The 23628-nt window shown below is 38.6% G+C and overlaps 1 protein-coding gene across 2 annotated transcripts in view; it reads right to left on the bottom strand.

Moving 5' to 3' along the window:
- The window catches only part of LOC124789880 (D-glucuronyl C5-epimerase B), a 418486-nt gene that overhangs the window by 40385 nt on the left and 354473 nt on the right, over positions 1 to 23628 (bottom strand). For both annotated transcript variants that reach the window (XM_047257396.1, XM_047257395.1), the window contains exon 8: positions 6172 to 6359. In XM_047257396.1, the coding sequence (XP_047113352.1) occupies positions 6172 to 6359 (188 nt within the window). The remainder of the gene's footprint in view (positions 1 to 6171; positions 6360 to 23628) is intronic.

The raw sequence follows: 23628 nt of genomic DNA on the forward strand, positions 1-23628 counted from the left end.
CTTCACAGTGTAACACACTTTTAATTGAGGTAGTGAAATTGCGCTTTGATGCGGTGGCAATTTGCTGGTACAGTGCAACCACATTTTACCCATCTTCTCATTCTCTGGAACACTACAAAAAATTTCCAGGGGTTTTTATAGATGTATTTGTACAGTATGAATACAGTATAACACATTTTCTGAAATGTAAATTTCAAACCCAGACATCACTGAAAATTAGCATTACGACATTAGGAGGAGCGAGCTCGCCAGTGATGTTACAGGCATCACATGACTCAAATGGAGCGTTTTAGTGGGCTTTCAAATTAATTGAATTTCATTTTCATAAAAGAACAGTGAAATTGAAGAGGAAAAAAGCATGCTAGGAACATAAAATGGCATATTTAATCATTTAAGACAATTTCAGGAAAACAGTTGAATTCCTTACTATACCAAACTTTTCCCCTAACCAGAAAGTATTATAACACAGGGAAGATTTGGACTCCCTCTGAATAAAATACTTCACTTCATAAAACTGCAAAATCTGGTGAGAAAATGCTTATTCAAAAGATCATACTATGTTATGAAACTTACTGTAACTATGAAATCCAAAACCCTATAATATTGTTGAATAATTGTCACAGTCCCTCATAAAAAAATTGTAATGCTGAAAATTCTTTATAAATCCAATGAGTATGTTAGCATTGTAGGTTTTATCTTCTCCTTCCTAGGTTAGGGCTTTCTAGGTGCTACACTCCAATTTCAATTTTTCATCTTTCATTGTTCCTTCTAATATGCCTCCTGCATTTTGTTCTCTCACCCCCCCCCCCCCCCCCTCCCACCCACCTTCCTCCTCCTCCATCCCCTTCCAGGACCACTGTTTACTTTTCCTTACATTTGTGGAAAATTTTCATTTAAAAAAAAATTCTGCTGCACATCTGTCTTTCTATCTATTCCTCCTCCTCCTCCTCCTCCTTCTCCTTCTTGTAAAGGGAACACTAATGCTTGATTTACTCACATGGAACAAATGTGGAAGCGTAACACTTCTGAATTCGTAGAGCTGACAAAAGTGATGTCCTATAACAGCATGGTATAGGATGGAGATAAACAAGACAGAGTTAAATTGAGTAATATGGTCCATGTGACCTGGCAAGGTCATGGCAATAAATTTTAATAATAAAATATCCAGGGGTGGCTCATTCTAAAGGACCAGTGGGGCCCAGCCCCACCAAAAATTTAGTAATGTATTTTTCTCAGTTCTATATCAAACAGTTCGAGTATGACAACTATCACATAGTATGACTGACAGAAACTCTATGTAATCAGGTCCAGTTCTTTCTGTTGTAAGTGCACACAAAGTGTAACATTCTGCAGTGGCGAACCAGTTTTTACTTCCCCATCCAAAGCCGAGAGCCAGGGGCAGCTGGCCCATAGCCCCATACTCCCTCCACACTCCTGGCTCGCAATCACAGTGATGTGACCATTAACTTTCCCTTCTCCACCTTCCTTCCCACCACAGCATAACTGTGGGCCAGCAAGCAAGGATCCCAGTGGATATGCAAACGTGTACCCCTCATTCCCCGCACCCAAGCCACGACCGACCTTACTCCCATCCACACCTCCAGATCTGAAAACTGTAGTCGCAGTGACATGACCAAGTTGCTTCCCTTTGTCCACATTGGCCCTCACTCTAGTGCAGCTTAGGGCCAACTCGAGTAGACCTGATGGACAGATCACCTCACCCGTACCCCTCTTTCCCCTGCACTGCCCAGCCGCATTCCCACTCTCCTCCCTTTGGCCACCTGTTCACAAGTCTTCACAATATTTTGGGGCCAGCCACCTCTGGCCTGCAGCCCCTACCTGTAGTTTCTGTCACATGCCTTACTGCATTCCTTTCCCCACCTACTGTCCTTCATTAAGGGGAAATGTGAAAACAGCGAACGAGGTGACCTCTCATTCATGTCTCATATTCTCGAGCTGTGTGGTTAAATTCGACTCTTCATAAAGTGATTTTAAAATGAATAAAGTAGATTGATTGTTTAAAACACCCTTTCATTTATTCGGTACGGAAGAGAAGCTGGAAATTGAGTGGTAGGCACACATCAACCAAAAGTAATAATCATCATCTTGTGGTGTTGCAGTTCTTCTTGTTGTGTCCGTGATTTCTACGAAAATAGGACGAGGAATTCCCCTTATACAAGACAGCTTTTTTCTGTTTTGTTTCACCTACACATGTTTCAGCACTTTTTGTGCTATCTTCAATGGGTTACTTTTTATTTTCTAACTTACATGATGCAATTGGACATTTATTTTGGTAGCTATTCTGCTACACAGTCTACAACATCTCATGGTTTTGATATTGTGGTGCTTTCTCATATGTTGTTGGCGAACTGAATAGGCTGATTTTGTGACCTTTGCTTGCTCTACACTGCACTTTCTCTGATTTTTCAAAACATAGGGCAGAGTTTTTGTCACTATTACGTGTGGTATTCATTTGAAATGAATACTCTGCCTATGTTTTGCAGAATCAGAGAAAGTGCAGTGTCAGGCAACCATAGGTCACAAAATCAGCCTACTCACTTCGCCAACAACATATGAAAAAGCACCACAATATCAAAAGCATGAGAAAAGCATGAGAAGTTGTAGACTGTGTAGCAAAATAGCTACCAAAATAAATGTCCAACAGCAAACAAAAAATAACCCACTGAAGATATCACAAAAAGTGCTGAAACACATATGAGTGAAACAAAACAGAAAAAAGGCATCTTGCACAAGGTGGAATTCCTTGTCCTATCAACGAAAAGATTTCTTGATGTCTCAACTCGATGGAAAGGAGAAGAGAACTTTTTGCAACACATGGTTGTGAAAAAAGTGTTGGTTAACAGTAAGTGAAGAGAAACAAAAATTATTTCATTTCTACTGTGTTATTTGGTGCTGAAGGATTGTGGGAAACAGTCAGTGGTAATGATGTAAAACGTTTAAGTGAATGACTTAAGGAAGATGAAGAAAGTGCACTACATTTAGAAAATGCTTGTAAATACAAAATGATTGGCAAAATTAACAATGCTGCTCAGTCTGACTTGGTTTATAAAATGTTAATCCAGAAACATAACATATTAGTTATGAAGCATAGACGCACATTAAACAGAATAGTAGAGGTCTTAATGTTTTGTGGAATTCATGAATTGGCACTAAGGGCTCACAATGAAAAATGGAAGTCAACAAACTATGGCAAATGCCTAGATTTGTTGCCTCGTCTAAGAAATCTTGGAAGTGTGTTAGATGACCACTTAGGCAGTTCTAGTACCTTCTGTATGTAAATATATGTCACATATGACACACAATGAACTTTTAGACCGTATATATCAAGAGCTGGTTAAAGACATTAATGCTGCCACTTTTGTTTCTGAGCAGGCAGAAGAAACAAGAGACATTAAGTGCAGAAGATAGTTCATCGTTATATTATGGTATATTAAGCAGAAGAAAACTGTTAAAAGATTCCTTTCTTTTGAATATGTTAATGACAGGACATCATGTGGGCTTAGTGAAGTTCTAAAAAAGTCTTGAATCTTTCAGTGTTCAAGAAAAATCATCGCTCAGGCACACATGGTGCCCTAGTAATGAGTGGCACTTGTGGTGTACAGAATCTGATAATTTCCCATACGTCACGTACTTTCATTGTTATATACACCAAATCAATTTGGTTATTCAGAATACTTATAGTAAAGATCGAGGAAAAAGATTCTTGGGGTGATATTACAATAAGAGAAGCATTTGCTATACAATATTTACCTCACAATCCATATTTTTTGTTCCTTCTAAATTTTTTCAACGAGATTATGAAACATGTTGGTATTTTGCATAACACAGTTCAGATGCACAGTGCAAATGCCATTACTATATTCAAAGCATTATGCCACTTTGAGTCAGTAGTTTCTGAAATACGAGAGAATAGTGAAAGGTATCAGGTTTCTGAAGATGAATGTTTTTCTCCTTCAAGAAAATGTTCCAAACATAGCACTGAACTTGATCTGACAACAGATGCCAAAGAAGTGCATTTTCAACTTCTCGCGGCGTAATGAATAATCCATTAAATTTCGGGCATGCAGCCGCGCAAATAAAATTTCTTCTACTGATATTTCGGCCGCGTATCGTCCGGCCATCTTCAGAGCGAGTCACAAGACTGATGACAAGGTGCCAAGCGCGGCCTTATATGCTCCACCGCGGCGGTACTGCGCATGCGGGTCACAGATGCTGCGCCGCCTGTGGCGAAAGCGTACGGACGTTCGATGTGCTTATCGATGTTTGATCGGCGGCGATGACACGGTGACGACTTCTCTGCAATTTAATTAGTCCAAGAGCCGGATTCCATGCTTTGTCCAAATTGAAACCTTTATCTCTGTTTATTAAATTGTTGGCTAATCGAATTTCTATGGCTTCCTTGAATACAGAATCCCAAAAAGAAGAGGTGGATGTTAAAATCTTCACATCACTGTAATTCATCGAATGACCCGTATCAATACAATGTTCGGCCACAGCTGACTTGTCTGGATACACACGCCTATTACAACCAGACAAGTCAGCTGTGGCCGAACATTGTATTGATACGGGTCATTCGATGAATTACAGTGATGTGAAGATTTTAACATCCACCTCTTCTTTTTGGGATTCTGTATTCAAGGAAGCCATAGAAATTCGATTAGCCAACAATTTAATAAACAGAGATAAAGGTTTCAATTTGGACAAAGCATGGAATCCGGCTCTTGGACTAATTAAATTGCAGAGAAGTCGTCACCGTGTCATCGCCGCCGATCAAACATCGATAAGCACATCGAACGTCCGTATGCTTTCGCCACAGGCGGCGCAGCATCTGTGACCCGCATGCGCAGTACCGCCGCGGTGGAGCATATAAGGCCGCGCTTGGCACCTTGTCATCAGTCTTGTGACTCGCTCTGAAGATGGCCGGACGATACGCGGCCGAAATATCAGTAGAAGAAATTTTATTTGCGCGGCTGCATGCCCGAAATTTAATGGAGATGCCAAAGAAGTTTGTGACACTGTGACCAACCAACTGAAAGGAAGATTTCAAAACTCTCATGTATTCATAGCTTCGAAATTATTGATCCAAAACAGTTTCTTTCTTTCACAGAACATTTCCAAGCCACTTTAGTCAATACTTCTTCATTAAATTACAGACCCTTTATTTGCCACGATACATTGAAAAATGAACTGTCAGTAATTTATCACAAAGATACGCTTAAAGATATTACGTCAATTTGTGAACTGTTCACCTTTCTCGTGGAACATTCCTTTGAAGAATCATTTACTGAAGTGCACAAAACACTGCAAATTGCCTAACTGCACCTGTTTCAACAGCAGAAACAGAGAACAGTTTCTGTACTTTAAAAAAAAATAAAACCTCCCTCACAAACAGTATGTATCAGGAAAGGCTGAACTTACTGGCTGTTTATTCCATTCATAAGGAGGAAATAAGTAAAATTCCAAACTTCAACAACAGAGTAATTGAGTCAAAAGGACAGGCATGCACAACTACTACACAAGTAACCTTACGGAATAGAAACCTCATTAGTTAACGTGTGACTTGGGTAAAATACATGTGACACCACTCCTACCCAAGGTTTTTCCAAGAGTTTGTGCCCTCGATCATAAGGCAAAAGCCTTACCAATATTTGCTCTCCGGAGCATTCTCAATGGGGAAAAATTACTTGCTTCCTCTCACAGTTACACCATTTTTCTTTTTATACCACAATCAGACTACAGAAACACAACTAGAGTAAGTATAAACATCAGTCCAGAAACTTTGTAGTCCACAGCAGAAAGTTCTATGAAAAAACTTTCTGAGTGGTTCACAAAAAACAAACTAATTACAAATACTGAAAAAGCTGTGTGTGTCGATTTTCATTTAATTCCTCCGACTAATCAAATGTCTATTCCAGCACAATTAAAAAATGATCCCCTAGAAAATGTAAGTGTCACAAAAATTTTGGTACTATGGGTTCAGCAAGACATACACATACAAATAAATTGTCTAGAAAACTATCATCTGTGTGCTATGACCTAAGAACTTTAAAGGCTACCACAAACAAAACAAAAGAAATGTAGTATCATATCCCAAAATCATCCAGAATATTTGTGAAGTGTACAAAAATCACAGTTCAAATAAACACTTACCAGCCTGGTTCAAGATCTAACATTCCAGATGACAGCCTCCTGCGTACAGCATTAGGCCAACCACCTGTATTTGAGTCTTGGTGGTTAACAAGCCACCGGGCAGCATCATAAAACTGAGCAATGTGTTGACTGGATGAGAGAGTTATATTATCCACACACCCAATTCCATGAAATGTCAAAGCTACAACCTACAACAGAACAAACACGAAACTACTACTACAACTTGCACACTTCAGTAGCATGACAGTACCACTTCCTTTGTGTTATTAATCACCAACAAAACAGGAATCTATGGATTTGATATAAAAGAAACAATAGTGCTCATTGTTAAAGAACAATCTGTCATAGCCTGTACATGTGAAACTGTTTTTTGACTTTGGAATCAAAAACAATCAATTCAAAAAAAAGTGGACGAGTTGTTTACTACAGACCAGTCCGTGAGATGTAAAATAAAATCTATGTATAAAGCCACAAATTTATGTAATTACTGAACACGTTTATCATTAGTGGTAGTTACCTTCAAACTAAACTCCTTTGGGTCTATAGGTTTGCCTTAATTCCCTCCAATGCTCAAAACATTTCTGCATCTACAAGGTGTACAATTTTGCTTTGGCCATTTTTCCCCAACATTTGAGGCTTTAATGACACAAATTGGTTACACATGAATCATTCAAAGTATTTTCCATCGCTGGCCACTACTTTCTCCCACCTTTTGGGCTGTGTACGAATCCCGTGTCGAAAAAATTTTTCATCTTTTGAAGCGATCCATGAATCGATCCAATTTGTGAAATCTTCATGAGATTGAAAGTGTTGGTCAGCCAGGCCATGCACAACAGGCCATGCACAACTATTCACAAACACACAAACGCCGTTCAACGTCTCTTGGTTTCAGCTCACACAAGACCTAAGTTCCTTCTTTCTGAATCATGCCCATAGCCTTGAGATGTTTTGAAATGGCTTGCTGTGTCACTCCCACTAGTTGTGACAATTCTTCTTGAGTTTGATGTGAGTCTTTACTCAACAACGTCTCCAATTCTGCATCTTCGAAAGCACTCTCTCTTCCACCACTATACCGGTCTACGGCATTAAAATCACCGTTACTAAAGTGTTGAAACCACTCACAGCTCGTTCTTTCACTAATAGCACCCTTACCATACATACTTGAGAGCATTTGATGAGACTCAGCAGCTGTTTTCTTCATATTGAAACAAAACGGTAACACGTTTCAATCAAGAACAACTTTATGATGAATACACAAATTTATTCATGTTTGAATGAGGTTATGTTGACTGAGGTCCAAGCTAACTGCCCTACGACTGCGATTTGTTTCTTTTGACTGCTACTTACCGTTGTCACCACCTATCGGCAAACGGCGGGAGCAAAGTTGTACACCTTGTAGCATTCTACAGCAAAGAACCAAAGAAACTGGTACACCCAACTAATATCATATGTCTGAAGTACTGCTGGAGGGAATTCACAGCATGACTCCTGCAAGACTGTCCATAAATCTGTAAGAGTATGAGGGGATGGAGATCTATTCTGAACAGTATGTTGCAAGGCGATATGCTCAATAATGTTCATGTCTGGGGAGTTTCGCAACCAGTGGAAGTGTTTAAGCTCAGAAGTGTGTTCCTGGGGCCACTCTGTAGCAAATCTGAACATTTGCAGTGTCACATTGTACTGCTGGAATTGCCCCAGTCTGTTGGAATGCACAATGGACGGTCCCATATCACTCCAAACTGCATGCCCCCCACACCATTACAGAGCCTCCACCAGCTTGGAAAGTCCCCTGCTAACATGCAGGGTCATGGGTTCATGAGGTGGTTGTCTCCATACCTGTACACATCCATCCACTCAATACAATTTGGAACAAGAATCATCTGACCAGGCAACATGTTTCCAGTCATCAACAGTCCAGTGTCGATGTAGATGGTCCCAGGTGAGGTGTAAAGCTTTGGGTCATGCAGTCATCAAAGATACACGACCAGGCCTTCGGCTCTGAAAGTCCAAAAGTCCAACATTTGATTTTTTATGGGATTCCTGATATTCACAGTACACTCGTGAAATGGCCGTACGGGAAAATGCCCACTTCATAACAGCTCTGTCGCATCGCTCGTGCGCCAACTATAATACCACATTCAAACTCACTTAAATCTTGATAACTTGCCATCGTAGCAGCAGTAACCGATCAACAACTGCATCAGACACTTGTCGTCTTATATAAGCGTTGCCAACTGCAGTGCTGTATTGTGCCTGTTTACGTATCATTGTATTTGAATATGCATGCCTATACCAATTTCTTTGCCACTTCAGTGTAAAAGGTTGTGCAAGAGCTCTGCCTTTTTACCTTCCAGCAGAGAGCAAGAATACCGTGCAATAAACTCTTTGTCCACTGAAAACTGAGCTGATGCATTCTAAACAAACTTGTCACAGCCAAAGCACACAGGCCAAAAAGTCCGAGTCAGAAAGTAACTGCATGTCTATAAACTTCGGCAAATAGTTCCTTAGCAATTTAAGCATTTTACTGAGTGGAGGTCATCATCACTGTCGTCGTCGACGACGACGACATCGTCGTCGTCGTCATCATCATCATCATCATCATCATTATTATTTATGCAATGCTGCTAAAAATAGTAGGTGAAACAAGTTCATAGCTTTGGCTATTCCCCGTATTCAGTTAAGTTCTTTTGTTTGCTTTCTGAACTACAACTGAACCAATCAGTTTCAAAATTCCCATCTTCCAAACTCAGAATACACTGCAAGGTGAGTAGCAGTTAACAGATAGAATGTGCAACTTGTCACCAATACAGTGCTGTATCAAAAGTATTTGGAAAGGCTTCAGAAAAATAGATTTATTTGAAATATTGCTACTATCCCTTAAAATTCTTCAAAGTACAGCCCTTGAGCATCAACTAACCTTTGCCAGCAGCTTTTCCATGCCTCTAAAGATACCCTGGTAGGTAGATTCTGGAAGATTCGGGTATGCATGCAAGCTTCTTTGATGGCACTTAGTTGCCATGATGCAAATTCCAATACAGGGTGATAACTAGCCTCTTCAGTCTTCTTAGTATTTCAAAGCAAAAAGCACCATTCACTGTCTACCCCCCAGATACAAATTTGTAGTGGACAACTCTCTAGGCACTGAAGAAAATTATTAGCTTGTCTTTCACTCTGGATTTGCTCATTCAATCTTTTTGGACAAGGTGATGCTACAGTGTCACTTGGAACCTTGCTGCTTTATTTCCAGGTCATAATCGAATTCCCACATTTCATCTTCCATGATTATGTTATCCACGAAGCCAAGGTCTTCTACAAAGCACTGCAGAAGGTCTTCACAGGCAGATACTTGCCTCTGCTTTTGGTCATTCTTCAAGATCTTTGGAATGAGATTAGAGCAGATCTCTTGCATCGCCAAATTTTCAGTCATATCACCAAATTTTCAGTCATAATGATATGCACTGTTATCATTGCAACTGCATCTGTGACTACACACATATTTAACTGATAGTCTCAATTTAGCACTTTATGCATATGTTGCATATGCATTGGTTCTTGACGTCAGTGCCATCCAATGTGGGGCTCGTCCTCCAACTCTGTGGGCCATCTTTGAAGAGCTTGTGCCATTGGAAAACTGCTGTTTGTGACGTGTTTTTATCCTTGAACACTTTGTGAGTCATGGCCAATGTGTCCTTACTACACAAAATTTTATGGTGTACCTCTGTTCACTCATTCACTACATTTTGCACCTGCAATGAGTCACTGAAAAGGGCACAATGAACAAATGCTTGCAGGCGATTGGCACTTGGGCAAGTGTTGATGGTCACACCCCCCACCCACCACTGAGCAAGTGCAGTGCGAGTGCAATGTGACAAAATGTCACATCAGGAGAAAGTTGTTCCCGATACTTTTTATACAGACTGTGTCAATGGACCCATAAAACAAAAAAATCTCTGGAAAGAAATTTACCTGTACCGCTTACTACAAAGTTTTTTCCCCCCCTTGGAAACATCCACTTATTGTTAGTAATGGGACTGAGCAGACTGAGCAGACTGAATATGACGAGGATGCAGGAGGGGAGACAGCAACACATAAAACTAATCTTGAGGTCACATTACATACTGGTTTTACAGAACAAAAAATATGGGTTTTGCGGCTTGGTGTCATGCTGCTTCCACTCACAGCCTGAGAATACTGATTTTGATAACAACAATATCTTCACCTACTTCCTGCAGACTAAAACTTGACTTCAAAGCAGGTAACGATTTTTGCTCGCTTTTCAGTTACAGCGTACTAACTTATATAACTGCTATTCAGTCAGTCATTCGTGTAAACGAACTGTGCTGAATGTGTACATAGCAGGCAATATGTATCTAATCACCACACATCTAGTTGTCAGGCTATACTCCTCACTGCTACTTTGGGTCAGACTATTGATTGCTTTTGCGACTTCATAAGTTCTCCTCTGACTGCAAGCTTATAATTGTCATAATCTACACCAATGTACCAATGTGAAATAATGTTGCAAATGCAATGTCCAATAAAAAGTGAAGCATTCAGAACACATAGTCAGATGTTAATGCAACTTTGTAAATGCACACACCATCAATAAGTATGTAAATGATTATCACTGCAACTCTCTGTGACAAGTAGAATGGCCACTAAGTGCTTTAGTACTCTTAACATTTAGTTTTGTTAATATGCCTTGCGGAGTATATAAAAGACATAAGCCATGTCAGATTTTCAGTGGTCACTGTGGAAGACATGGAAGATGCCAAGTACTCGAGGAGCCTCACTGTGAATCTCTATTTGACCGGCTGGTGGAACTGTGATACTTCAATTTGTAAGGCATTCATTCATATGTCACAGTGGCCCAATGTTGGACTGCATGAAAACTTGAGGGCAGACATACTCGTCAACAATATTCTGGTCGACCAAGTCTGATGACCATGAGGGAGGATAACTGTACTGAGCACCAAGCACATTGTAGTCCATTCACATTTGTCACATCTACATCTGCCATCTGAGAACAAGTAATAGATTCTCTATAACATTCAGTGTCATCCCATATCACTGGGCTGAGACTAGCAGCGACTGGGCTACCAAATATTGTTCAATGCGTAGGATGCCTTCAACACCACTACACAAACAGCTGAGTACTTTGGAGTGGTAACATGACCAGGAAGCATGGACTGCTGGCAAATGGCATCACATTGCGTTCAGTGATGAATCACAGTTCTGCACTAACCCGGATGACCATTGTCGGCGAGTATGGTGGCAACATTGGGAGAGCTCACATGCTTTCCATGTTTTGGAGAAACACAGTGAAGTTATATTTGGTGTCATGGTGTGGGGAATCATCGGGTATGCCTTCAGGTCACAGTTGGTAGTGATTGAGGGAGCTCTGATGGGAAAATGGTGCATCATGGACATCCTGTGTCATCACAGTTGCGTCTTATGGGGCACTACTGAGGTGCTATTTTTCAACAGGACAATGCTCTTGCACACACGACACATGTCTCTGTGAACTATCTATCTGATGTAGATGTACTCCCACGGCCAGCAAGATCCCCAGATCTTAGCCCAATAGGACATGAGAAGGATCAGTTAAAACAGCTGTGTCAGTTATAACAGTTGTGCACCAACCTGCCTCACAGGAGAATACAACAGTTTTAGGCACCCATCCCAACCAAATCAATGCACACATCCAGGCTACAGGAGAAGCAATGCCATACTGAGAAGTGGGTTCATACTGCCAAGTTCTTTGTAAGTTTGACCCAATTTTGTAATCACTGGCATAACATCACGTACCCTCTAAATCCCCTAAGTTTAATTTCAATTTCTTCTCCCCTTCTGGGTGCTCCACATTTTGTCAGGAAGTATAACAGCAATACACATCGCATATCACAATTTAAAGCAATGCACAGGATGTTACAAAAATGAAAGGTTTGTTACAAAATGATCTCTCTCTCTCTCTCTCTCTCTCTCTCTCTCTCTCACACACACACACACACACACACACACACACACACACACACACACACACACACACGCTCAAACGAAAAAACAGCGAGAACAGTTTTCTGACTGGTCTGATGCAGGCCAGACAATTTTCTTTCCTGTTCCAGTCATTTCATCTCACAATAGCACACCAAATCTGAAATGAACTCAATTATTCATCACACATAGTACATATTTTCTAATCCTTTGCCTTTCCACGAAATTTGTTGTGTCTACAGCTCCTAGTATTATGGAAGCTATTCCTTCACGTCTCGGAATACAGTCTACTATCCTGTTCCTTCTTTTAAACAGCGTTTTCTACAAATTCCTTTCCCTGCTAATTCTGGGAACTTTGTTGTTCTTTACTTTATCAGTCAACGTAATTTTCAAAATCCTTCCACAACAGAACACCTCAAATACCTTGACTGTCTACTTTTCGGGTTTTCCAACAATCCTTGACTCACTTCCAAACAATGTTGTGCTCTAGACAAAATGATCACAAAAAATCTTTCTTACATGCTTCATTCTAGCAGAGTTCTCTGGCACGAAATCCTCTCTTTGCCTGCACTTGTCTGCTTCTTATGTCCTCCTTCCTTCATCCATCACACATTGCATTATTTTCAAAGTACGAGAATTCCTTCACTGTTTATTATGTGGCTGCAATTTTGATGTTAAGTTTGTTGCTAACCTCACTGCTGCTGCTCCTTAACACTTTTTTCTTTATTCAGTTTCTTTTCATTTCATATCTTCTGCTAACAAGACTGTTAATTTCATTCAACAAATTGCTGTAATTCTTCTTGTACAGTTAAAAGCTAACATCACATTATGTGTGGGCTAATTCATCCTTTTATTGATTTTTAAGATCCTTTTGTGACCAGCAGTTAACTGTTTGTGGTGTATTACCTACATCACATATCTATTAGAGCCGTAACTCGATCTGCTGGCTGCCATATTCTGAAAAGCTGAGAATTGAAAATACTCCAGTAATGAACAGTAAAAATTTAATGCTCAAATGAAAAATTGGTGCAACCTCACATCCCTTTCACTAATGCACTACGCAATGAACACCTATACTAAGCATATTACTACACACGCAAAATATGTATTCTACATCACGTTTTTCTGAGACGTTTCAGGTCTAACAAGGGCACCTTATGGTCTGACCCCCTTCCATTTTCTTCGTACTCACTTATTTTTAATTATTAATGGCACAAAAAATTTGTATATTTATTGTGAATTAAAATTTGATACAAAAATGCTATCCAGCAAATAGCAAATAAAATACTTCTCTTTTTGTATCAAAAAAATATAATTCAGTATTTGTTAATTAATATTTCCACTCAACGATAAATAAATAACTTAAATAAAGGAAACAAAAGTTTCTGCTAATAAGAATCACACCAGTGACTTCATGATTGTACATCATGCACTCAGCTATTGGTTATGTTAATGGACATGAGACGTTTTATACTTAACAGCAATCAGATATATTCTAATCTTCAAACACAATTTTTTCATAAAGTTTTGAGAATTTCAATGTACTCCTTTAGAAAAGTTATGTAAGTGTGAATAAAATGGAATATTGCAATCCCGTAATGTTTTCTTGTAAGATTATACCTTATTAGGTCTATGTACTGAACAATCTAATATCTATGACAATATGTCTTTTTTGGTCAAAACTAGGCTTCGATGCACAAATACTGAAGCGTATGTAGGTAATGGGGCATTTGCAACTACCTTAAATAAATTATTTTATTCTCATATTAATCCCATTCCCAAATGCAATGCACCGATTCAGATATTGAAAATGTAAAAAATAGCTACTAAGTTAACCAGTGTTATGAAAGGAAATGAATTGAGTCAAAGCTAATAGTATCAAATTAGCAGTGCACAGTAAGAGTACAGGACAACATAAGCAATTGCCCTGAAATTGATGTGGATGGAGCTTGTAATGAGACTCTCAGTCAATTAACATGTCTTTTTACTTGAAGGTGCAGCCAGACAAAATAAGAGAAGAACAACATATAACGAAAAGATGATAAGGTGACCCAACTACACAGGCAGAAATTACACTGTCAACAAAGGCAAAGGATTGTGATTAGTGACAGCAGTTGGGAAAGTTACCTAATACTAGTTGTTTGACGGTCAGCAACAAAAACAACAGAAAGGATAGGACAGACGAACTACATATTTTAAATAAACTTTTCTTTTATTCAATTAGAAGCTAAATAAAGGTTTAATAAACATCTACTTATAAAATTTATGTACACCATCACGCAGGTCACACAGCGAATTTCTAATTATATGTTTAACATGATGTTAGTGACACACTGTAAGTTTCATATAAAATAAATTATTTAGCTGTGCATTGCAAAACACTTTGGTGTAACAACACATATTTTTTAAAGAGTTTTTATTTTATTTCAAGGAGGAGTAAGAAGAAAAAAAGATGAGGGTTTAGCATCCCAGTGACGAGAACTAAGAGACTAAGCATGAGCTTACTGATCAATGTTAGAGAAGGTACTTAAGTCACGTCAACTTCAAAGCAACCATTCTGGAATTCACATTAATCAATTTAAGAAAACCACAGCAGACCTTATACAAGATGGCTGTATGGCAATTTGAAAGCCACTCTCTCTAGAGCAAGTCGAGTGCCTTACGTAGGATATGGATGATGCTTTTGCTCTAACATCATCACCATCCTTAACTTAGTAGATAATGTATGAAAAGCAATGTAGGATTTGTTTAGGCCAAATCAGCACTTCAAAGTTGCCGCAATGGTCTGTAAAGGTGTAAAATTCAAACTAGATATCCTACAGTGTAGCTTACAGGTCAGTGTCTGGCATTATAACATCCATACTTCTCATATTGGTGTCCAGGGTCCATTCTGGTGATGATCTTTTTCACATTGTCTTGCAAGTCATCATGTTGAAAAAGGCACAAAGTACCAATTGTAGCAAAGCCTCTCACACATGATGAGAGGAAATACGATAAAACCTGTAGTACTTTGCTTCACTATGTTATATGTTACTGTAATGACAGCAATGATGTATCTCGAAGCTTCAATGGCCATTTACATCAAAAGCATATCTGACCGAATCTTATTAAAAACTTCCATAAAGTAACTTGTCGGTGTGTAGTATGCAGCTGCATCTTGTGAATGATGTCATATGGTGAACTTACTTCTGATGACAATCTTCACTGGAACCCTTTTCCATGATCCAAGATCACTACACGTGGTACAATATTCTTCAACAATAAACCTAGCAAATTCAAAGATTCAGCCTTGGTGACAGTGCAAGAAGTAAGACAGTAAGTGCACATCACTATCTGTTTCTTGCTGTTTCTCAACTTTGGAAATCTCTCCGAGAAGTAAATTCCAATTCAGTGAAGCACAGCAACTGCAGGAAGAACTGGAACCAGATGTTCTGGGGATAAATGAAGCACACTCTTCTGTCAAACCATTGACATTCCCTAAAGCTGTTTAAATAAAGTCTGACAAATTAGTACAGAATGGCCACTGGTATCTGATTCTGATATAATCATGCATCTACCACATCCCAGCCACCTGATGTCAGAATGATGTAGAAATACTTCAGTATGACATGGGATGGTATGCAATCATTTCTGCCCCATTTAGTTGTAATTATTTTTAAACAATATTACATTTCTTAATTTTAATTCTCTTTTGACAGTTCCTTCCACTTCAGTAATACAGAATTTTTCCTTTTTTGGCAGCAGAGTTTGTCAGAGCAGTGATGACTCAGATATCACCAGTGTTGTAATGTTACTCTAATGGATTATGCAAAAGCAGTCAGCATTTTTGCATATCCATTTTTGTATATTATTCATACATCTTATTTCTGAAGCGTTAGTACCTATTTTATCAATCATCCTCATGTATCCTTCAGGCTTCTAAACCAGCATAAAGAATGGTCATTAGTCACAACTCTGAATCAGCTGCCATATAAAAAGGATAAAAATTTACTGGTTGTCCAAATAACTGCATGACATGCTTCCTCAGTTGTAGAGTAATTTTCCTTGGACTTGTGAGAGCATTCTCTAGGTGCATGCAATCACTCTTTCAGTGCCATTCTGGATTTGCACTAGCATCAACGTGTTATTCTGCCTGAGCAGTCTCACCAAAAAGCATCATGACTGGTGAATATGGTGGTGCTATGTTAAAGAGTACAGGAAGCTGTATCTTGGATCTCAATACATGAAAATTTGGCATCTCCATTTAACAGTTCTTGTACTGGCTATGACTTGCAATTTAAATACTTTATGTGGCATCACATTGTAAGGAAGGTTCTCACATCACGAATGGGCCAAGGAATTGGAAAATCCATCATGTAGCTTACTTTTATGGACCAGGGCAGATGGTGTGTTAACTAAGTGCTCCCAAATTTTTATTCCATGTATGATTAAGATGTTTTTTGTATTCAAGCGAAGACATGTGTCATGGACACACTTCAGCATGTTTGTCAAGCAGCTACATGCTCTTCACATGTCTTTGAGAAAAGAACAATATTATCACACAGGAAAGATACTTCATCCTTTTAAGATGTTGAATCATACTGTCCATATGTGTTCAAAGATGGCAGGAGCATACATCCATTAGCATAACTTTGAACTCAAAGAAGCCACAAGATGTTATTAAAACAGTCTTTTCTTGGTCAGCTTCATCAATTTCAATCAGTCAGTAGCCAGTCTGCTTAAGCCTATGGAGAAATACTTCATTCCCTTCAGACAGTCTCCAGTTCTTACCAGTGGTTACGCTCCCTTTCTGATTCTGCTCAGCCACTACAATCCATTCACCATAAGAATAAACCTGATGTAAACACTGCATTATGTATTCTTGTGCATTTGCTGGAACCTCATTGGTTTTCTGTTTCCTGTGGGACTGCAGCAAAGCTGTCTTGAGTACTGTCAAGTATGATAATAAGGGTACATTTTGTGCTCTGCTTTACTTGCACATTGACTTAGCTATAATACGGGACAACAGCTTTACCGGCACATTTAACTTTGACAGCATTGGCCATTCAGCTGGTATGGCTAGCCTGCAGTGATGTGGCCAGCCGCGGTTCACACGTAAAAAGAGATGAGCAGAGGAGCAATACAGCTTCGATGTCATTTAATTCTTAAGCAGAATGAAATAATACACTGCAAATCGCCCACAATATGCTCCTTAGACGACTACACGAAAATAGCAACACATTATCATTTTTAGTTAATGTACTACTGAAATTAAAACAAGAATGATGAGAATTCCTGGCTTAACCACAGGGTAATTTTTCTGCATAAGCTGTGGGTAACATAAGAAAGTATTGAAGGATTTACCGTCAGTTGTCTGGCTTTTTTACATTACGTTACATTTATCGTTTTCCATGGATCCCTTGGAGAGGAGTCTCTGGGATGTGGATAGAGTCAAAGCCCCCTCCCCCCCCCACCCCCCACCCCCTTCTGATACCATACATGGCTATTGTACAATTCTAATGCACACAAAATTATGAGCTATAATCCTTGTGAAGTTATCAGCGATGGAGTAGAAGGAGTTGGCCAACAGGAAGTTCTTTAATTCACTCTGAAACTGATCTTTTTCACTGTACAAGACCTCTGATATGCTCTGGTAAGTTATTGAATATATGAGTACCCTTGTATTTGACTCCTTTTTGTACTGATGTCCTTATACAGATTGTTAATAGCAACAACAAGGGACCTAAAATAGAGCCCTGGGGCATCTCTTGTCTGATGGTTTCATATTTTGTCCTTATACAGATTGTATTTGGTTCTGATATTATAACCATGTTTTGCACTATTTTGTGTAAAAAGAGACACAAAAGGACATCAATGAGTATATGTACTGAGAAGTAGTAGTTAGAATACCAAGTTTCTTAAAGAGGTCTCTGCCTGACGATCTAGGAGTGACACCTGCTATAATTCTAATGACTTGTTTCTGAATTTTGAAAATTCTCTCTTTGTGAGAGGAGTGTCCCCAAACGATGATTCCACAACGTCTTCATTTTTAAATCACATATTTCTGCTATCATACGTGCTGCAAATGTAGCTGAACTAAGGCATTTCATTAAGTCTAGAGCGCGAGTTTTCCAATTTAGGTTGTCGTCAATTTGTAGCCCTAAAACATTGACACTGTCTACAGCTTTGATTTCATTGTTTGAATACATTATACTTATAGGGTCAGGTATTCTTTGTGAGGTACTAAACTGTATGTACTGGGTCTTGTCAAAATTCAGTGACAATCCATTTTCTGTGAACCACCCACTGATACTTACAAATATTTCATAAGCTGATTGCTCAGTGAGATCACAGGTACTGTTTTTCATACCAGTACTTGTATCATCTGCAAATAAGACAAAATTTGCATTTTGTGACACTGCCTATGGAAGGTCATTAATATATAAAAGGAACAACAAGGACCTAAAATAGAGCCCTGGGGCATCCCTTGTCTGATGGTTTCATATTTTGAATGACTATTGTTATGTGATAAGCCTGATACAGACACACACTGTTTTCTATTAAAAAGGTAGGATGAGAACCATGAGCCTGCTACTCCTGTTATCCCGTAATATTTTAACTTTTATATAAGGATGTCATGCTGAACACAATCAAAAGCTTTAGCAAGATCACAGAATATCCCAAGTGGTACTATATTTTGATTTATTGATTCTAATATACCATCTGTAAACGTGAATATAGCTTGATCAGTTGACAATCCTTCCTGAAGTCGAAACTGATTGCGAATGAGAATATGTTTCTGTACTAAGTGTTCATGAAGTCTATTGTACACAACCCTTTCAAACACTTTTGAAAATACTGCCAATAATGAAATGTGACAGAAGTTTTCCACTGATGATTGTCTACTTTTTTGTGTAATGGTTTGACAATAGCATATTTAAGCCTATCTGGAAAAGTACCACTGTGGAGGGATTCATTACATACGTAACTCAGTATGTCACAAAGTTCTGAGGAGCAACATTTAATTATGGTAGTACTGATTTCATTGTAACCACTGGTACATTTGTTTTTAAGAGAGCTAATAATATTAGAAATCTCTTTTGGTTAGGTAGGATATAGTTGAATTTTGTCACACTTCTGCGGAAATGCATTTTTAAATATTTTAAGGTGTCTTCTGAGGAACTATGCAAATCCAAGTTGTCTGCTACTGAAAGGAAAACGTTGAAAGTGGCTGCAATTTTGAAGGTATCTGTAGTCAACTCAGTATTTACATTTAACATAATTTCCTCATTTGTCTGATTAGTTTTTTCTCTTTCACTTTTTACTATGTTCCATATAGTTTTATCTTGTTATTAGAGGCATTTATTTTTTCTCAAAAAGAAACACATTTTGAGGTTCTGATTACTTTGTTCAGAATTTTACAATATAATTTGTAATGTGATTCAGCTCTGTAGTCATTGTTTTCCCTTTGCTTTGATTACTTCCTTAGGGCAGCAGTTTTCAATGTGACCTATGACCATATTAGAGAAACAATTATATTTTTCATTTATCCCGAGTGAATTGTATACATCTTTCCAGTCTGTATTCCTCAAACAGTTTTTTATACCTTCAATTCCTGTTTCATATATTATTCATAGTTTCCCACTTCCTGTTATTAGATGAATCAGACCCCACTAAATTAAATGTAAGCAACTGGGCATCATGATCTGAAAGGCCATTAAATATTGGATTCATACTATGATTTTCTAGTGTGGTAGTATCTTTGAAAATGTTATCAATAGCAGTGCTGCTGGTACCCATACCCTGTTTGGGAACTGTACAAAGGGAATGAGATTGTAAGAAGTGGTAAGAGACTATAGTATGGATCTTGAGTAGCTATCCTCCAGAAAATTTAAATTAAAATCTCCACTTAGTACGAGTGCATTATTTTTAGAAGTTAAGAAATTTAATACTGCATCAAGCTGTTTAGTGAATAGCTGGAAATTACCAGTTGGAGCCATGTATATTGCGACTATGATTATTTTTCTTTTGTGTGTTTCTACTTGTGTGGCACATGCTTCAAAATGCTGATCACTACAATATTTAAGAATGTCAATGTTTTTATAATTGTGACCCTTTCTAATGTAAGTGGCAAATCTTCCTTTCTCCATCTCTCTTCTACAATACTTTGAAGCTAAGGTATACCCTTCAATATTAAGCATTTCAATTTCACTAGCTAAATGATGGTAATCTCATATCTCCTTCCTTATCCAAAACAAAGAAATACATTTCAGTTCTGGAAGTGTCACTTGCTATGTTGTTAACGAGCCTATCAACAACAGAATCCACGAAGCCAACCAGGCGCAGCATTTTCTCTTCTTCTTTTATGACGAGCTGTTCTATATCCTGCCAGTGAGCGGCAGTACGTGTGAAAAAAACTGTGTGTGTTAGTTCCAGTATGTCTGGCAGCTTAACAGTCTTGTTACTTCCTGGGCCAGTTCCGGATCAGTTCTGTTGCGTTCGTATTGTAATGGTACAGTAGCAACTGTAAAACTGCAGCGTTTGTACGATGTATTTGATGCTGTGAAAATGATTGTTTTTCATGTTTCTAAGATACTGTGGTCGACAGGCATAGTCCAAATAAAGAGAACTTGGTTTTTTTTCATTTTTGCTTTAAAAAATTAAACTGTTATGTTTTCTTAATTTCAACAACTTTTATGAACAGTTTTTCATAAAACATCGATAATTAAGAATTTGTACTGGAAAGGAAAACAGGAATTTCACGTCCAATATGTAATTAGATACAATAAGTCGTGCATTATTCATAAAAAAATGATGAGTTTTATAATTACAAGATGTAGAGTATTTGAAATTGGATAAGGAAACAAAAATTATACTGTGGAGGTTTGAACGACAACATGAACAACTGCATTTGGTTCATATTTCATTACGCTACCGACTGCGCTACAGTTTCAACATGAGTCTGTTTATCAACTGCAATATATACACCACTGAGAAAACTTCAAAGCCGATTAACTTCATTAACTGATGAAAAACATTAAGAATGGCCTATTTCTCAGCACTTTTTAAGTGTGTTCCACATGCATGTTTCACTACGGAAAAGAAACCAGCCTCAGTCATTTTCACACTGCACATTATCAGCGCGACAACCAGAGCACAACGCTGCAGAGGCTGTGACTGTACACAATTTTTGAAATAAAAACTATGTACCTAAAGCGTGATTAAGAAAAACATTGATAGCTGTTAGTACATTTGAATATCTTTAAGTTTCATCTAATGTAACTTAGTAATAAGATATCTAATATATAAGTAGGATGTACTTCCAAGAGCATAACACCACCAGTATATGTGTGCTACGGCTTCTGACAAATCATCCTGTTTGTGTTTGTTTACATCAGGTTTATTCTTATGCTGAACAGATTATAGTAACTGATGCAGAAATGCCATTTTCCACCTTTCTTCTTCACAAAGATCACAGGATAGAAAAATAATTTTTTAATAGTTTCATGATTTCACTTCCTCCTGAATTATTCATCGTTCAGCTGCAAACACCCTATATATGAGCACTGAAATATGAGAGATGATACCCAGCACTGATTTAGTGTACCACACTGGGCCATCTCATTTGCCTTGTCTCATTTCCGGACTTGAATGTAACTGAAAATTGTTTTAGAACAGCTGACATTCAACAACATCATTCTTTAAGTGAGCCCACACAATTGGCAGCTGGACAGTAGATTCCTCCAGTGAGCATTTCATAATCGCAGCATAACATGATTCTGCATCAATGGCACTAGCCTGACCATTCATGGACTGGTTTGACTGTCCCTGTGTAAATAAAATTAGGGGCAGGTTGGGCTGTTAGTGGAAATTGGTGATGCAGAACTAACCATGTCCACTTGAAATGGTTATCACGGTTGCTGTTATGTAGGTTCCTGTTGTGTTGTTGAGCACCATTTTGCTCTTGGCTCGAGCATCAAAGTTAAATGGTGACACTGGCGTGAGTGGTACACCGGGTCTCTGCTTCTGTAGTAGAAGTTATATGCTCGGAAGACTATTGCTATCACTTCTTAGCTTAATACTTGTGCTTCCTTAATGCCACCCATATTGAACACTATGGTGGCTAAGTAACTTCATTATACCTGCACTAACATGTAAACCAACATTAAATGTTCTATGCGGACCCTGAAGTGCATGCTACAGTCAGACAAGGCAGAATGATGCTATTCATTGGAACAATCATTTGGTACACTGCCCCTTGTCACAATGCATCCTCCACCATCTGCCTTCTTATTTGTATGTCACTATAACATTACAAATTGAAAGCACATTCATTAAGTAAAAAATTTGGACTGAGCTGACATGCTTGCCTCAGGAGTGTATGCTGCAATTCAGACACACACAAGGTGTTCTACCAGATTCCAATATTTCATAAATAATGAAGTCCAGAAACTTCCAGAAATCACAAACATGAAATGATAAATGACTGCAGGGGGGCAGGAATCAAACTAGTGACCTGAGCACGACCAGCCAGCAAATATAATCACTACACCATTGTGGATGACAAACGACATATGGTAATACTGTCTTAACAAACATTTTTTTATGATCACACTACACTGAATGTGTAGTTCAGAAACTTAAATTTTCGTTCATTTTTTCCTATTAAAAATAAAATATTCAACTCAAATAAACTCTTCAGTTTAACTGAATCTACACGTGTGACTGAAAATTTCGTAGCTCTGAAGCTCATCACAAATCTTCAGATATAAATGATTTCTTCATGACTTCATAGCTGCCCTAATGATCTTAGTTCCAAGTTCAAACTGAAGAATTGTGTGCAAGTACATCCGGTAAATACCATAAAGAAGACGACAACGACACACCAAGAGTACATACAATAATAAACCAAAAGGTTCTGACCAGCTGCTTAATAGGGTGTTGGTTCACCCTTGGAATGCAATACAGCAGTGATTCAGCGGTACAAAAATCTGACAAGTCTTTGACAAGTTTCCCCCACAGGTATGTGCCACTAGATGTCTATGCACAGGTCACCCAACTCCCATAAATTATGGACCGGTGATTTCTGGTCATGGAGCTGGTGCCCAACAGTCTCCCAGACACATTCCCCTGGATTCATATGCAAATCTGGCAGCTAAGACATCAACATGAATTCGCTTCATGCTCTTCAGACCACTGTAGCCTGATTTTGGCCTTGTGACCAGAACAGTTGTATTGTTGGGAGATGCCATAGCCACTGGGGAAGATCTCAAGCATGAAGTGACACAGGTGGTCCACAATAATGTTTGTGAAGTCCACAGCTCTCATGGTATCTTTCGTTATTATCACAGGTTCCCTGGGAGCCCTGGTGAATCTCCCCCATAGCATAACACCTCCACCACCTCTGGCTGGCACCTGTGACTCAGTGCAGTTTTCAAGTAGCAGTTCATCTGGATGATGGTATATCTGGACACAACCATCAAG

This window comes from Schistocerca piceifrons, chromosome 3 (assembly GCF_021461385.2).
Source record: "Schistocerca piceifrons isolate TAMUIC-IGC-003096 chromosome 3, iqSchPice1.1, whole genome shotgun sequence".
Classification (NCBI taxonomy): domain Eukaryota; kingdom Metazoa; phylum Arthropoda; class Insecta; order Orthoptera; family Acrididae; genus Schistocerca; species Schistocerca piceifrons.